General features: G+C 46.4%; 4 protein-coding genes across 9 annotated transcripts in view; 1 reads left to right on the top strand and 3 right to left on the bottom strand.

Moving 5' to 3' along the window:
• The window catches only part of LOC119280312 (cytochrome b5-like), a 3530-nt gene extending 1623 nt beyond the window's left edge, over positions 1-1907 (top strand). The window contains exons 2-3 of the mRNA XM_037561203.1: positions 1204-1270; positions 1366-1907. Coding sequence (XP_037417100.1) covers positions 1204-1270; positions 1366-1622 — 324 coding nt within the window. The 3' untranslated portion in view covers positions 1623-1907. The remainder of the gene's footprint in view (positions 1-1203; positions 1271-1365) is intronic.
• Positions 1908-2691: 784 nt separating this feature from the next.
• On the bottom strand, positions 2692-8032 carry LOC119278930 (glycerol-3-phosphate dehydrogenase [NAD(+)]-like). 6 transcript variants are annotated; one of them, XM_037560309.1, is made up of 12 exons: positions 7108-7681; positions 6433-6509; positions 6265-6337; positions 5722-5939; positions 5527-5634; positions 5118-5181; positions 4995-5032; positions 4789-4909; positions 4664-4718; positions 4427-4475; positions 4218-4347; positions 2692-3015 (listed from the first exon to the last, which is right to left on the bottom strand). In XM_037560309.1, exons 1-12 carry the CDS (start codon positions 7220-7222, stop codon positions 2993-2995), a joined length of 1071 nt encoding a protein of 356 aa, XP_037416206.1. In that variant the 5' UTR covers positions 7223-7681; the 3' UTR covers positions 2692-2992. The 6 variants fall into 6 exon arrangements, with proteins under 6 accessions (XP_037416206.1, XP_037416202.1, XP_037416207.1 ...); XM_037560305.1 differs by having other exon boundaries at positions 5527-5939; positions 7108-7684; XM_037560310.1 differs by lacking the exons at positions 2692-3015; positions 7108-7681 and adding an exon at positions 7908-8032 and having other exon boundaries at positions 3905-4347.
• On the bottom strand, positions 7930-10359 carry LOC119278929 (pentatricopeptide repeat-containing protein At1g11290, chloroplastic-like). The gene is made up of 2 exons (XM_037560303.1): positions 8165-10359; positions 7930-8044 (listed from the first exon to the last, which is right to left on the bottom strand). The coding sequence occupies exon 1, from the start codon at positions 10267-10269 to the stop codon at positions 8536-8538; it is 1734 nt and encodes a 577-aa protein (XP_037416200.1). The 5' UTR covers positions 10270-10359; the 3' UTR covers positions 7930-8044; positions 8165-8535.
• Positions 10360-11691: 1332 nt separating this feature from the next.
• The window catches only part of LOC119278928 (pentatricopeptide repeat-containing protein At3g59040-like), a 3854-nt gene continuing 660 nt past the window's right edge, over positions 11692-14885 (bottom strand). The window contains exons 2-7 of the mRNA XM_037560302.1: positions 14273-14597; positions 13872-14162; positions 13338-13586; positions 13119-13243; positions 12596-12694; positions 11692-12507 (exon numbers count right to left, since the gene is read on the bottom strand). Of these exons, the coding sequence (XP_037416199.1) occupies positions 11823-12507; positions 12596-12694; positions 13119-13243; positions 13338-13586; positions 13872-14162; positions 14273-14597 (1774 nt within the window). The 3' untranslated portion in view covers positions 11692-11822. The remainder of the gene's footprint in view (positions 12508-12595; positions 12695-13118; positions 13244-13337; positions 13587-13871; positions 14163-14272; positions 14598-14885) is intronic.

Raw genomic sequence — 14885 nt, 5'->3', positions numbered from 1 at the left:
TCGCTCCCCGATCCCGTCGTCTTCACCCAGCCGGCCCTGACCACAGGGGGAAGGAGGAAAGATCTGACTGAGGTCGCCGCCGCGCCTCCCAATTCTTCTTATCCGACTGTACCAACCTGCTACTGCTGCCACCGAATCGCCCGCCCATGCTTGCTTCATCTCGCACAATTCTGTTAGATACTATCCTTCTTAGGAGTGGGTGGGTGGGTGGGTGGGAGGTCTGCCTTGCCTGTTGCTGATTGCTTCCGGATCGCATCTAAGCAGATCCGACCTCTGCCAGCCTCATGATGCCAACATGTTTGCTTGTTGTAAATAAACCTTGTTAATACCTCAATTGCATAGCAATCGTTCGTACCCTTTACATGCTTGCTTGCTTGCTTGCTACACTAACCATCTTATGCCTCAAATCATGACAAACAGAGTCGGCTAGTCTGGTCTTCATCTTGCGCCTAGCATCCAATCACCCATCAGGGGCAGGAACGCAGGCGGATCGGACGATCCACTAGCCGCTCTGCCGCCTTTCCTTTTACAACGCCGCTTCATTCCATCCAGCTGTTACGACGGCGTTATTAGGCTAACGCACTCATGTTTCAGTTTAACCAGAAGCCGCCTTGCTTTACAAGGGCACTTTGATTCTTCTTGTTCACGAGCCGCTTGCTTGCTTGCTTGCTTACTGACCATACACACAGATTTTCTTTCAGCCAATCTAGTCTCATTAGGCAGATTCCTTAGCGCTTAGCCGTTTCACATTCGCTGCACCAGTTTTTTCGGTTGAGGTCCTATTATCTTTGCTGTGTACATCTAATATAATTAATTGCTGCCTCATAATTATCACCTTCATTCTTGTTGAATGTTGCCATTGTACCGATTTGGTTGTCCGTGTGCGCGTCAACATCGGTTGGTAGTCTGTCGTCTTCTTGGACCCTGCTTTTCCAAACAAGATGTTGACTCGACCATCAATATTTTCTGGCTGAATTCCAAAATCTGGGCCTTGTAGTCTCAAATGTGCACTTCTTGTTTCTCATGTTTTCCTGCACATGATTTACAACTTTGTTGCAATTCTATACACGTGACACTCCTTGTAGGGAACCTTACTGCTAGAACTAGTACAAAGTTGCAGCACATGCTTTTATATCGGCAAGGCCTTGTGTTATAAAATTTTAAAAACCAAGACTCACTGAAGAATATTATGTGCTCCTGTAGGTGTACAATGTGACCAAGTTTCTCGATGACCACCCTGGAGGCGACGACGTCTTGCTGTCTTCAACGGGTACTGCTCCATCGCATGTTTCTTTGGTAAATATAAACAAGGCTGCAAACAAGGGAATGCAATTTCAGCTCACAAGCTTGCTTTTACATTTGCAGCCAAGGACGCGACCGACGACTTCGAGGACGTGGGGCACAGCACGACCGCCCGGGCGATGATGGACGAGTACTACGTGGGCGAGATCGACGCGACCACGATACCCACCAAGGTCAAGTACACGCCGCCCAAGCAGCCGCACTACAACCAGGACAAGACCCCCGAGTTCGTCATCAAGATCCTCCAGTTCTTGGTCCCCCTCGCGATACTGGGCCTGGCCGTCGCCGTACGGATCTACACCAAGGCGGAGTCCGTCTAGCACCGTCGTCTTATACCAGTCAGTCAGTCAGTCATTCGGAAGTGTCCAAGAGCTGAATAAGTTTTAGTGGGGATTTGCATATTTTGTGTACCAGCGTCACCGTCCTGTCATGGAATCTGGGAACTGCTCTCGACCCGTCGTTGCGTTATGGTTCTACTAAGACGTCCGCTGTTGAAATCGTGACTCGGGAAAAACGGATAGATACTTGGCTATATTTTCCATATCGCTGGTGAATGTTCAGACATACATATTCTTAATTTGATGTGATTAGTTGTGTATGTGTCACTTTGTTTGTGCCCCTTGTTCGACAGTCTCGGTTGTCACACTGAATGGCCTGTAGGCGCACCAAATTTGTACTGCTGTTGCAGTAGCAGGGCTACATCTTGCACAGAAATAAAAGGCAAATTGACATGTTAATATTGGCAAAAGTGCCAATACACTTGGAGATTGTGGCAAAGGTTTCAGTCATGCTGATGCACATGTTGCACCTGGATTGATATAACCTGATAACTGACCTCTTAAACACATTGAACAGCTGCATTAAGAGCACACCAAAAGCACATTTGTAAGATATGATAGATTGATGCCACAAATGAATAAACAAAATGAGCTGCATCTATTACTTCCTGAGCCTACCTTTGCCTGGTATTACAAGGTAATGGAATGCTGAGTCTTCGAAAACTCTACGAAGCCCGAATTGTTCAGCACAATTTCAGTACATGTTTCTGGTGCTGGATTTTGTCACTGGATGGCCTGTAGGTGCACCAAATATGTACTGCTCTGGCAATGGCGAGCTACATCTTTTCACAAAAACAAAGAAACATCAGTCATAATAATTGGCAGCCAAGTTAGGCAGGTGTTTAGTTAGCCGACATAATTAGCTTACAAGGGCCACATTTTTTAGCCAGGCCCCACATGTCATACACATGGATTCCAAAGAGGAATCAGCATGCAGCCAAAGATACCTGCCTAGTCATGCTGATGCCAATGTTAGATCAGAAGTGCCACAAGTTTTAGCCAGGTCCCACATGTCATCCACACAGAACTGTGACAGGATTCCAATGAGGAATTATCATGCAGGCAAAGATTCCCAGTCATGGCTGCTGATGCAAATGTTACCTCCTAAAAAACATTTAACAGCCTCCATAGAGTTTATAAACTGTTACAAACAGGTGATGACACCTTGCTTGGTCTTGCTGAAGCCAGCACATATGTAAGATGTGACACATGATGCCACAAATGAATAAACAAAATGAGCTAGCATCTAGCATCTACAACTTCCTGGGCCTTGCTTTGCCAGGAATTGGAAGGTAATGGAATGCTTGGTCTTCGAAAACTTTACAAAGCCCAAATTGTTCTTGATGGCATCTTCAAGATTGACCTTCAGCGAGCCCTGAAAATGGGTTCAGGACAAGGTAGATTCAGTATCCTGACATCTAGCTGAAAGCAACACGATTTCACATTCTTTTACTACTTAAGAAAGAAACTGGGCCAAGAATCTAATTTGAGCATCTCAAGCATAGTATATGACAATATAAATAGGCAACATAAAAAATTGACATCTCAGCATCTAGCTGGGAGCAAATGTTGGCTTGCCAAATGTTGGCATAAAACCAGCCTCTATGATTTCACCGGTTTTAATTTAAGAAGTAAACTGGGCAACTAATCCAATTTGACCATATCAGGCATTATAATAGTATAGGGCAATAAAAACCAGTAACATACAAATTTAGTTTTGGTTTTTTGTCATCCCATAAATGTGCTAACTTATTAGCAACGTCAAATGTCAACTTCTAGGTAAAGAATTTGAATGTGCTGCATTTCTCATAGTCTACTTGTGTTTTACTGCAATACGAACGGAGTATCTTCCAACAAATATCTCCTTATGTTCATGCTTAGCAGAAGTAACTCACAATTACACTGTCAAGCCTCCCATTTCAAAACTTATAATACAGTTATATACAAATATGATCTTCATTCCGACTGTCATGACCTTTCAATGCAAACTATCACCACAAGACCTTGAAAACTAAATCACTTGAGATCTCCTCACATATATGATACAACGTACCACCATTTAACATTCAATTATCAATTTTTTTCTGATACTTGGAAAATGAAACCAATTTATCCAACATGGTTATAACACAATACAATAGTTTTCCCAACATTATACACTGAGTTAATACTAGACCTACTTATCTGATGAAGTCAGATATTCCTGGATGCAAGGGGGGGAAAAGCATAGCTCACATCTCATTAATTTCTGATTTTCAAGCAACTTGAAGTGCAGGTATATACTCTAATTAAACATTAACACGAGGTACAACCTTTCGTGTTCTTTCTCATTTAAGTATCATGTTGTGAAACACCATGGAATTCACTGATTCCTGGGTAAGGTTCACAAACAGCAGTTTCAAGCAACTAGACATGGAAGCATTGACTCATAGGGTCATGCACTTCGATAGGTTACATTCGGTATACCCCGCCTTGTTTCGTTATAATGAGAACTCAGGCAGCAATACAGATTTCAATATGTAGCTCAGTAACATGGAGTTGAACCACCGACGAAGGAGAGGTTGGGCGTATGCTCACTGTATTCAACTATTGATGTAGGAGGTAGTTGTCCGATACAGATCTCATGTACAGTGGATAAAAGCGGAAACAGTTCCTGCCATCCATGATAAGTCAATACTTCATAGACTTCTCTTGCAGTGGATACCCCCTATGAAATGAACAAAATTAGACACACCAAGTAGTCAACGCCTTCATTATACATTATAAATTTCTTATTTTTTCTTTACCTGCAGTTTTTGCCCATGCAACATTTCTGCCTCTAGCTCATCAAAAGACCTGTCATAAAGTTGATGAAATAAAAAGTTATCATATAATCACAGCAGGCAGAAAGAACATAGTCATGCTATGCTAACTGCCTATCTATTTAGCATAGGCCAAAAAGAAACAGGGCATCTTGTTTGGATACTTGAACAGTGGTAGACAGAGTCAAAACTGAGCAGAGATGCAGGGTTTAGAGAAGAAACCTTTTGCCGCCATTTCTTGCAAAGGCTTCTGCCACTCTCCTGTTTCTCCCACCAACTGCCATGGAACGATAACATTTTTTAGTATGTCTGTTCAGTGGTTAATTGAGAACAATGAAGATACGTACGGCATGTAGTTATAAGGTCAGCCACACCACAGCTCTCAAAGAAAGTGTTGTCTCTGACTGAAGGGAACAGAAGTTTAGAGAAAGCACGCATTTCCCGCAAACCAATCCGCATTATCGCAGCCTAATAAACAGAGAAAGATATCATAAGACTATGCCATGCACATTCTTTTCTTCATTGAAAATGCTTTCAGTGATAGAATTGATACCTTGGTGTTGTTTCCCATATCCAAGCCATCAACAAGACCTGCAAATTAATTCACCACTTAGATTACTGGAGTTGAAAGGAAACAGTGAATAAAACCACACAAAATACTACTGTATGCAAAAACCTGCAGCAATCGCCACAACATTTTTCAGTGTCCCACATAGTTCAACTCCCTCAATATCTTCCACCTGTACATGAAGGGTACATAACTAAAGCTGCATTAATAAGAATTCAATTCACAGAATTTACTGAACCTAAATGTAAATTTGCTTCAAATACTCCCAGAAATGTTTCACATTTTTCTGCTGCCATTCCTGTTCATTGGTACCTCAATACCTCATAACTACATTCGAAATTTTACCATTTAGTAAGAAACCTTCCCTTTCCACTTTCACTTTCAAACCCAGTTCTTTTTCGACTTGGCAATTGTAGAAATTTAAAGACCTTCATATTTCACACTTGTCTATCACCATGCCAGGACGGCCAGAACGTGGAAATTTATTAATTTATGAGGTTATGGCTGATGATCTTACAATAGCAACTAGGAAGTAAGGAGTGGTGAAAAGTTTAGCCCATCGGTTTGCTGCTTCTTTATCTTCCCTATATCCAATTGTTGCTTCACTGAACTTCTCAACAGCGATCTGCATATGAGATACACACCCACTTACTTTTTCTGTGCCGCTGAAGGCTATAAGGAATTTCGCATGGAAAGTTGAATAAACACTTGCCTCATTTGCAATGTTAGCGCCCATGAGGACACAACAGTTGATTCCAAGTGTATCGGTAATTAGTTTTGATATCATGCATGGTCCTTCCATCTTGACCTCCATGCCCTTGATGAGGGATATAGCCTCAACTCCTGGTCTTAGTTTGCCCACAAGCTTCTTACATATACCCTCCACAAATTGATGGGGAGTCACAAAAACCAGCATATCGGCGTCTTTGACTGAGAAAGCCAGATTAACTATTATGGACAATTATCTGACAACATGCAAAAGGCTTGATGTATAGTTGAAACGATAGTGAATTTTTTTTTATGAATTGTACACTGTTATGTGCATTATTATTTCGTAAGTAGTTTCCATAGGCAAACAAAGCCAAAAGGGACAAACATATCTGTGAACAGCAAAGCTCAAGTCATTAAACCGTCTAACCTTATTTTTGTTTCGCAAGTTTTCTTGATCAACTAGAAGAGCGAATGTGTTACTAGCATCCAAAGTAGTATTTCCTCCTAACGAAAATCAGAAATGGGTTACAGTGCGATTAATTACCTGCACTCTCTAAGTCGGGGTCAGCAATAACATTGGTTCCAAGCTTAATACCAGGTAAGTACTTGCAGTTCTCCTGAAACATGTGAGAATGAAACCATACGTTACTGTACAAGTCATTGCCCGTTCAAGAATTAAAACAAGACAAATGGAATTAGATTTAACTCTTACGTGTGCTTGGTTAATGGACTCGGATAGCTTCTCGCCTGTTGGCAATGTTTCTTCAAACACCCACATCCTCACTTCATCTGCGAACAAATCAGCCCAAAATCAACACCAACAGGTGCACACATGCATGCATCTTCAGTAACCAAAAGTGCATATTGTTCAAATTTATTTCTACAATTGTGTATGCAGGAGGACACACCACACCAAAGAAAGAGGAACTCTAGCTTGTATCCAAATCGGTCCAAGAAACACTATAGATCAGCGATCTCAAGGATAACCCAGAGACTACTACATGTCCATTCTCCTACATATTGCTAAAAGAGAAAATGCCAGTTTTTCAGGTTAACATTGTTTCCACAGATTGCTAACTGGAAATGCCGTGGATACATATGGCGGCATAGAGACATTTAAGGAGTCAATTTGACCAAATGCTGCTACATGATTTTTGGACTATTATTCTGCTGGTCAGCACCAAATCAGCCCACCAAGAGGATAGGATACATGTGGTCGTCTGTTGCATCGCATTGGTCACATGCATGCTCCCAAAACAGACAGAAACCAGCAATCCAAATGGCATCACCCAACGGCTGGAACACACTGCAAGCACATAGGCAGGCAGAGCCGGCATGTCGTACTGTGCTGTGCCACAGGTCAGAGGCAGAGAGGGAGGGCGGTTACCGTGGAAGGAGGGCAGCTTGGCGGTGTTGGAGGCGAGGAGGCGGGAGGCGACGCTGCCCCAGTTGCCGCTGCCGATGACGGCCACCCGGTGCTTGCCCGCATGCCCGTTCTCCATCTCCGGCGGCCGGCACGGAACGCGGACCAATCCAGCAGCACCGGGCACCAAGAACAAACAAGAAGGGCAACAGCGAGAACAGGGAGGACAGACCGAGAGCAGACCCCGCAATCGGCAGCGAATATATGGAGAGGGGGCGGAGCACAAAAGCCAAGAGAGAATTTTTATAAAGAAGAAACGGTGAAGAATGTTAGGAGGGGGCGGGCGGGCATCCCCAAGATTTGGCGCCTATCTACCCGCGGTTTGCCGCCCGCGACAACGAGGCCGCCGCCGCCGGCATTGCCTTGCCTTGCCTTGCTTGCGGTGGCGACAGGAGGCGAGGGCGCGGAGGAGGAGGAAGAGGATTCGTCGGTCGATCTGGTGGTGGCAAGCCGTGGTCGCTCTCTCCTCCTCCTCCTCCTCCTCGCCTCGGTGGTATCGGAGGGGGAGCCTGGCGCACGTGTGTTCTGGCCCAAGGCAGAAAGGCCCGGCCGGCCCAGCCATGCTTCAGGCGGTAGGCACCAAAGCTGCCTGCCTGCGTGCGCGCGTGCACACAGAATTTGGAAAATGAAGCTGCAATTCATAGGCCGTAATGGTGCATGCCTCATGGTTGAATGGCAAGTAAAGGTGCTGATTTTCCCTAAAGACAAGTAAAGGTGCTGATTTTTTCCTAAAAAGTACAGTAGTAAAGTGCTGATAAACTGACCTGTTGTCAAACCTGGGGTCCTCGTGAGTTTAATCTCAGCCTTTCGTCGGTCGGCGGTCCGATAGACTTGTTTCCAGCAGCATGAATTCTTGGAGTATCAGGGGATTTTTTTTATCAACATTGCTGCAATTCATATGCTGTAAATGATGTATAAGTACAGGATGCTGTGATCTCAGCCTTCTTATCTAGCCTGCATCAGTTAACTGAGGTACAGGTGTTGATCTCCCTAAAAACAAGTAACGGTCTGACATAATGACCTGTCTTCTTCGCGTATCAGATCTGGATCCTGACAGTTTTAATCTTAGGCTTTGGTTACCCAGCACTCGAGTGGTCTTGGTTTCAGTAGCAGAACATCCTTGCAATATCAGGAAATTTTATCAAATGTGCTGTAATTCATGTGCTTTAATGATGTATAAGTACAGGATACTATGATGGCACATGACCTGTGCTTTCTTATCCATTGATGCCATGAGCCATCTCTGCTCTCCGAAATATATCAGAGACAGATTTCAGAGGTTCGTCGGATTTATGAGTGGTTTCTGGCATTACCTTCAGTTAACACTGCAACAAAGCTGACCATTAAGTCACTCCCAGTTAACAACGGCGAATTTAAGGGATCTCAACCTTCTTATCCAACCTGTACCCGGTCCTCGACACAGCTCCAAGCAGGGTTCTTCACTATCCCTTTACCTGCCATGGCCTCCCTGATCTCGGCAGCATCACCCCAGTGGCCATCACCGGCAAAGGCCTTTGACAGCTGAACATGGGCAGAGGAGTCGTGAGGGTAGAGCTCGATCAGGCGCGTGGACACCCGGACCGCAATCTCAAGGTTGCCGTGGATCTGGCAGGCACTAAGCAGAGCTCTGTACACCGAGACGCCAGGTTCAGTAGGCATGTCGTTGATCAAAGCCTCTGCTTCTTGGAGATGGCCTGCTCGACCGAGAAGATCGATCACGCACGCGTAGTGCTCTAGCCGTGCCCCTGCGAGAAACCCGTTTGTTTTCATCAAGTTGAAGTACTCCAACCCTGTATCCACCAAACCGGCGTGGCTGCAAGCTGTAAGCACCAACAAGAAGGTTGTGTTGTCTGGCTGAACATTCAGTCTCCTCATCTGTTCAAACACCTCAACCACCTCATTGCCATAACCATGCTGAGCATATCCTGTCAGAAGCGAATTCCAGGAGACCAAGTCAGGCGCTTCCACCGAAGCGAAAACATCCCTGGCTTCCCCTATCTCGCCGCGCCTGACGTACATGGAAATCAATCCATTCTGGACATTCACATCAGACTCATACCCAGTTTTGAGGATGAGAGCATGGACTTGTCTTCCCTCTAGCAGTGAGGATGAGCTCCCTATAGCCTTCAGCATGCTGCCAAAGGTGAACATATCTGTGTCAGCGCCATGCCGTCTCATCTCCAAGAACTGCTGAAATGCCTCGTCACCTCTTCCCAAACAGGAGAGCCCCGAGATCACGGAGTTGAGCGAGACCTGATCCTGACAGGAAACACTCATCTGCACCTTCCTGAAATCATCTAAGATGCCGCACTTGGAGTACATGGTCATAAGAGTGGACAGAACATACGGATTGTGCTCGAGACCCTTCTTTAGCACCGCACAATGCGCTTGCCTCCCATGATTGAGGTCTTCAGGACTCGCAAATGAGCTGAGAAGGCTGCTGTATGTCATCATGTTTGGTGCCACCCCTGACTGTTCCATCTCCCTGACAAACATCATGGCCTCACCAGGTCTTCTGGCTGAGGCAAACCCGCCCACAAGAGCCGTAAAAGTGGCCACATTCTTCTCTTCCATCTCCTCAAGAACCCGCTGAGCAGCCGAAACATCACGGCATTTGGCGTACATGTCCACCAACGCAGTCCCGACGACGACGCTTCCACAGATGCCGCCACTGCACTTGAGGCCAGCGGCGTGGATCATCGCCCCGACGCGGGCGTCCTCCATCCTCGCGCACGCGGCAAGGGCGCTGGACACGGCCGCCGGCGTGGGGGAGAAGCCGGCGCGCACCATGCGCCCGAACGCCTCCACGGCGAGGCCGGGCGCGCTGGACCGCGCGTGGCCGTAGACGAGCACGCTCCAGGTGACGCCGCTCCTCTCGGGCATTTCGTCGAACAGCCGCCGGGCGTCGCTCGGGCGGCCGCAGCGGCAGTAGAAGGCGAGGAGGGCGGTCCCCGCGAAGACGTTGCCGGCCGCGAGGCCGAGCTTGGTGGCCAGCCCATGGCACTGCGCCGCGGCGGACGGGCTCGGCGGAAGCGGGGAGGAGGAGGAGGAGGAGGCGAGGAGCTGGACGAACCCCCGCGGCGTCCGCGCGTCGCGAAGGACGATGCCGGGGGCCAGCAGAGGCATGGAGACGGCGCGAGCAGGTGGCGGGTTCGCCGTCCGGCGAGCGGCGGCGAAATGGCGGTGCTCGCGTCGCGTGGAGCCCCCGTGGTGCGCGCCGGCGCCTGAGAAGCCGTCGTCGTGTGCCGTTTTTGCCGGGAGGGAGCCGTCAGAGATTTAAATGATAATGGAATGGTTTGAATGTGAATTTGAATTTAATTGGTCTTCGATTTGAAATTCCTTGAACATTTTTCTGGAGTACTGAATGCTCCCTCCGTACCAAAAAATATATATATATATCAAAATAAAAAAAATTGGTACATAGGTAGTACCCCTCCCTCCGAAATTACTTGTCATACAGATGGATAAAAGTCGATGAAGGACTGACCGGCCACCACGCTACTCGCACAGCCATGGCAACTAGCCTGCACATGAGCCGCGAGCTCCGCCCGCGAGCCCAGCGGCTCCCACCACCAGGGCAACCGCCCCGACAACTGAGACATCCCGCCGCCACCACCACGACAAATGGACTGCCGAGCACTGGCCACCGACATCCCTCCTTTCCCCCAAACCGCGCCCGTTGGTAGGAAGGAAGCCTGGCCGACCAAAATCAAGTAGGGAAAGGTCGCCAACAGCCATCAACCACGCCGCAGCCCCGCACCACCCAGGGGACCAGGGCCATCTTCACGACCCACCTGGCTCCTCCAAATATAGGCGGCGGCAAGGCTGGGAGGCTGCCTCCCTTTCTAGACCTAGATCGTCCCTGCCACCACCGACCGCCCGCCGATGCACTCCGCGTTTGAGCCACCGAACAGGGGCCGCCATTGCCCACACTAGGCCACTTCACACGCTTTGTTTGGATGTCTGTATTGGAGGCCTCCGTATTGAATTGGTTTCAATTTCAATTCAGTGAGGAAACTATAATGGATATGAATACGAATTCGCTTGTTTGGATGCCATTGAATTAGCTCATGGAAACTCAGTGACCAAGCTTCGCCCTAAGCGCCAGCGAGGGAGGGGTGAGAAGAGGAAGGGGTGGCGGTGGCTAGCGTTCCCCCTGAGTTCATGCAGGGCGACGCGAGTGGGAAGGGGAGGGTGGGGTGGGGGGTGACTTTTGGGGCAATGCCCACCGTCCCTCCTAAATAAGATACAATTGTCATGTATCTTGAACTGAGAAAAGGGTTCCATAGACAAAACTGAAGTACTACTACTTTTCTTTTTGAGAAACTGGTTCCATCTGTCGACAACAGATGATAAATAACCACCAAAACCTTTTGACCGTGTACAAGTCCATGTTGTGGCAAAAGGTCTTATATTCGGGACTAGATCATAAGAGTGGTCAGCATTTCTCTGGAATCAACCGAAAAAGTATAAACTAACCTGATAAATAATGGCAATTATGCAACAGGGATTCACCACTGGTTCGACTCACTTAACACTTAACAGACAGAGCCAGGCAAAAACACCATCCAGGCACAGCTGTATTGACACATTTCGAGAATACCACCAAGTCCTTTTTTTCATAGGAAAAGCTATCATAAGTTTTAGAACAAGAAAATATACACCAATGCTTAGACATGTCAAGTCGCAAAATTTAGTTCTCGCTTATCTTTGAAAGAAACAAAATCTAAGTCTTCATCATCCATTTCCTCGTAATCATCATCGTCGTCGTCGTCTTCTTCATCCTCAAAACCACTGCTCCCGGCCCTGTTTCTACCATTTAGATCACTTGTGGACGCGCCATTTAAGGAGTGGTGATGTGCAGTACTATCAGTTAGCCCAGCTTCGTCCACATCAGCGCCTTTGGTACCTAAACTGGCGGGCACGCCGTTGGGTTTTACTTCAAGCTGAACCGCACCATTCCCCGTCAACTCATTCGCCTCTTCCTGTTCTTCAGGTGTTTTAGCAAGAGAAAGCAGGATGTTCTTCGCTTTCTTGTCTGGTGGGTACCCACGTGTTTCCATTTCGTTGAACCAAATGACAGCATTTCCGAAATCTGAGTTCCTGCCATGTGCATCCATGATGGTGGTAAAGATGGTTTGATTGGGTTCAACACCCTGCATCCGCATTCGCTCATAAACCCGCATTACTTTCTCAACATCATCCAACTTGGAGTAGCCTTTCATCAGAGTTCCATAAGCAACAACGTTTGGCCTCAAACCATCGTCTTTGATCCGACGGAAAAATTTCTCAGACCCATCCATATCAGAAGCATTTACATAAGCCAAGAGCATTGTTGTGTAAGAGCAGAGATCAGGCTCAACCCTGCACAAGCAAATTGTGTAACAAGGTAAGAAACCAGCAGATGCACCTTTCTCAAGTTTATAAATTGAAGAATGCAAGTCATACGTACCTGTGTCTTCTCATGGTCTTGAAAACTGTTCGGGCCTCTTCTACTAATCCAGATACTGCGAACGCATCAAGCAAGATGTTGTATGATTTGCGCGTTGGCCTGGAAATATATCATTCAATGAAATCACCAATATTATATTCTAGATTACCTCCTATGAGAAATTAAACACTAATCTGAAGACTGTTCTTCAGCTGGAATGTGGTGAACTTGGCACATTTCTTTAAACTTGTGCATTCAGCAGAGCAGAGGACTTGGTTTCTTTAAATGGCACCGAATTTACTTCCTATGATTATTAGGATCTGAAAAGATGGGTTTGACCACCATCACATGGCACAACATGAATTCGTGGCTATGCAGCCCGATCTAGCGATTGTAACTCAAGTTTCACATGTATGAAGCGCTAACAGCTTAAACATGACAGGCTTATGACTTTAACCAAAATTTTGCCAACAACAGGAATCATCATTACACAAGCCAGCAATGACCAATTCTCAAGTCCCAGCGTGCTAAAACAAAATCGAACCTGATTCCAGCATCAAGCATCTCTTCAAACACCGCCAAAGCTTCATCCTCCCTCCTAGCTTTCCCGTAAGCTTTGATGAGCAGAGAATAGCTCACAACATCTGGTTTTAGCCCGGCTCTTTGCATCTAAAAGTTATGCCATTTGTTAGGGAAGACAAGTAAACAGGTTTATATCTTAAAGTTATGCTGATTGTTGAGTTAATCTAGGGAGGGGAAGCACCTGATCATAAATACTTGACACTTCCTTATAGTCTGCTTCAAATGACATCAAACTATTAAAAGTCACTGTAGACTGGGGGATTCCTCTCTCAGGCATCTGTGCGAATAGCTTACGCGCTTGGGTATAGTCCCCAGCCTTCTTGTACATATAGATCATCATATGAAACATCTTCTGGTCTGGTTTAAAAGAAGCTCTTTTTTCATTAAGAAGGTCCTCGAAAATAGCTTCAGCTTCCTTATATTTGTCGCCCTGTCAGCAACCCCAAATACATTTGTTACGGACCAAGGTACAGTAGTCAAGGAACTGCTATAAATATGTTTAGTTGTTTGATAGGTGCATGGGCTAAAAACAGTAAATATTAACAGAGCAAAAGAGCACACAAATCACAGAATCATGGTGCATTATGCTGAATTAAAGTAGCAAAAGGCGGTATTACCACTGAACTTGACAAAAGAGTAATTGCTGAATACAGGAGTATCATAGTGGATGAAACATTGGATTGCATAAAATGCGAGAGGTCGATTAAATGCGCACCTCAACAAGCGATTTCAGAATGATTTGATATGTGATGGGTGATGGTTCAGGGCCTGACGTCTGCATCTTATGAAACACAGCCTCGGCCTTTCTGTACTGCTTGGCTCTTCCGTATGCCTCCATGAGAGCGGTCTGAGATATCACCGTCGGCCGGTAACCTTTCTTGTTCATGTACTTGAGGACCCTTTCCGCCCTGCTGAAATCTCCCAGCTTCCCGTAAGCCGTGACAAGCATCAAAAAGTCCATCTCGCTGAAGTCCCACCAATGTTGCGTTCGAAGCCATTCAAGAATCTGAAGAAAGAAAGAAAGGAAGGGCACCGCTGGCATTTAAATATTTCAGAATCCTCAAAGCATATTATTGCTCGTGGATTAATACACGCCGCAAGCAAGCGCGTACATACCTCGCTGACCAGATTCCATTTTCTGAGCTGTTTGAACCGCACAAGAGTCCCGAGAACAGTGTCCCTCGGCAGCGTCCCCGTTGTGTTCCGTTGGGTCTTGAGAATGGAAGACACGGCTGACCCAGACTCCTCTATCTCACTCATCATTCTCCTCCAGCTCTTTTGCTTGGCCTCGTCATCGGCGTCCTTGAAGACCTCCTCTTGTCTCTTCTTGCGCACAAACTTTCTGGGCGCCAGCATCCCATGGCAGACCACGTCGAGCCTCTGACCGCCCTCGATCTTCTTCACATTATAAACAGGCCAGCCACAAGATGCCTTTGCATTGCTGACACCATGAAACATGGAGGTATCAAAAGGTTAAGGCAATTTAATGAAACGAACATGATGCCATGAAAATGGAGACCAGAATACTTCAGTTACAAGCAGCCTTTTGTTCATCAAATGATCATACTAAAATAGCAGGTGAGATACGTACATACATACATGAGATTCTCCAATGCATGTATAATGGCAACCTGGATGCACCCACATACCTGACAACGGCGACTAGTAGTGCATTCCCCTCTCTTTTTTTCAAGCAAAATGCATATGCCATTATCACACATGACGTATC

The sequence above is a fragment of the Triticum dicoccoides genome, chromosome 3B (genome assembly GCF_002162155.2).
Source record: "Triticum dicoccoides isolate Atlit2015 ecotype Zavitan chromosome 3B, WEW_v2.0, whole genome shotgun sequence".
Lineage (NCBI taxonomy): Eukaryota > Viridiplantae > Streptophyta > Magnoliopsida > Poales > Poaceae > Triticum > Triticum dicoccoides.
This window is presented reverse-complemented; position numbering and strand designations above follow the sequence as displayed.

Excerpts from the sequence above, each read along its gene's own strand:
- LOC119278930 (XM_037560304.1), bottom strand. The coding sequence starts at position 7,222 with ATGGAGAACGGGCATGCGGGCAAGCACCGGGTGGCCGTCATCGGCAGC. Across the intron at positions 5,033-5,117 it reads TGTTGTGGCGATTGCTGCAG|GTCTTGTTGATGGCTTGGAT; the intron begins GTTTTTGCATAC and ends ATTAATTTGCAG. Across the intron at positions 4,348-4,426 it reads TGCATGGGCAAAAACTGCAG|GGGGTATCCACTGCAAGAGA; the intron begins GTAAAGAAAAAA and ends TTCATTTCATAG.
- LOC119278929 (XM_037560303.1), bottom strand. The coding sequence starts at position 10,269 with ATGCCTCTGCTGGCCCCCGGCATCGTCCTTCGCGACGCGCGGACGCCG.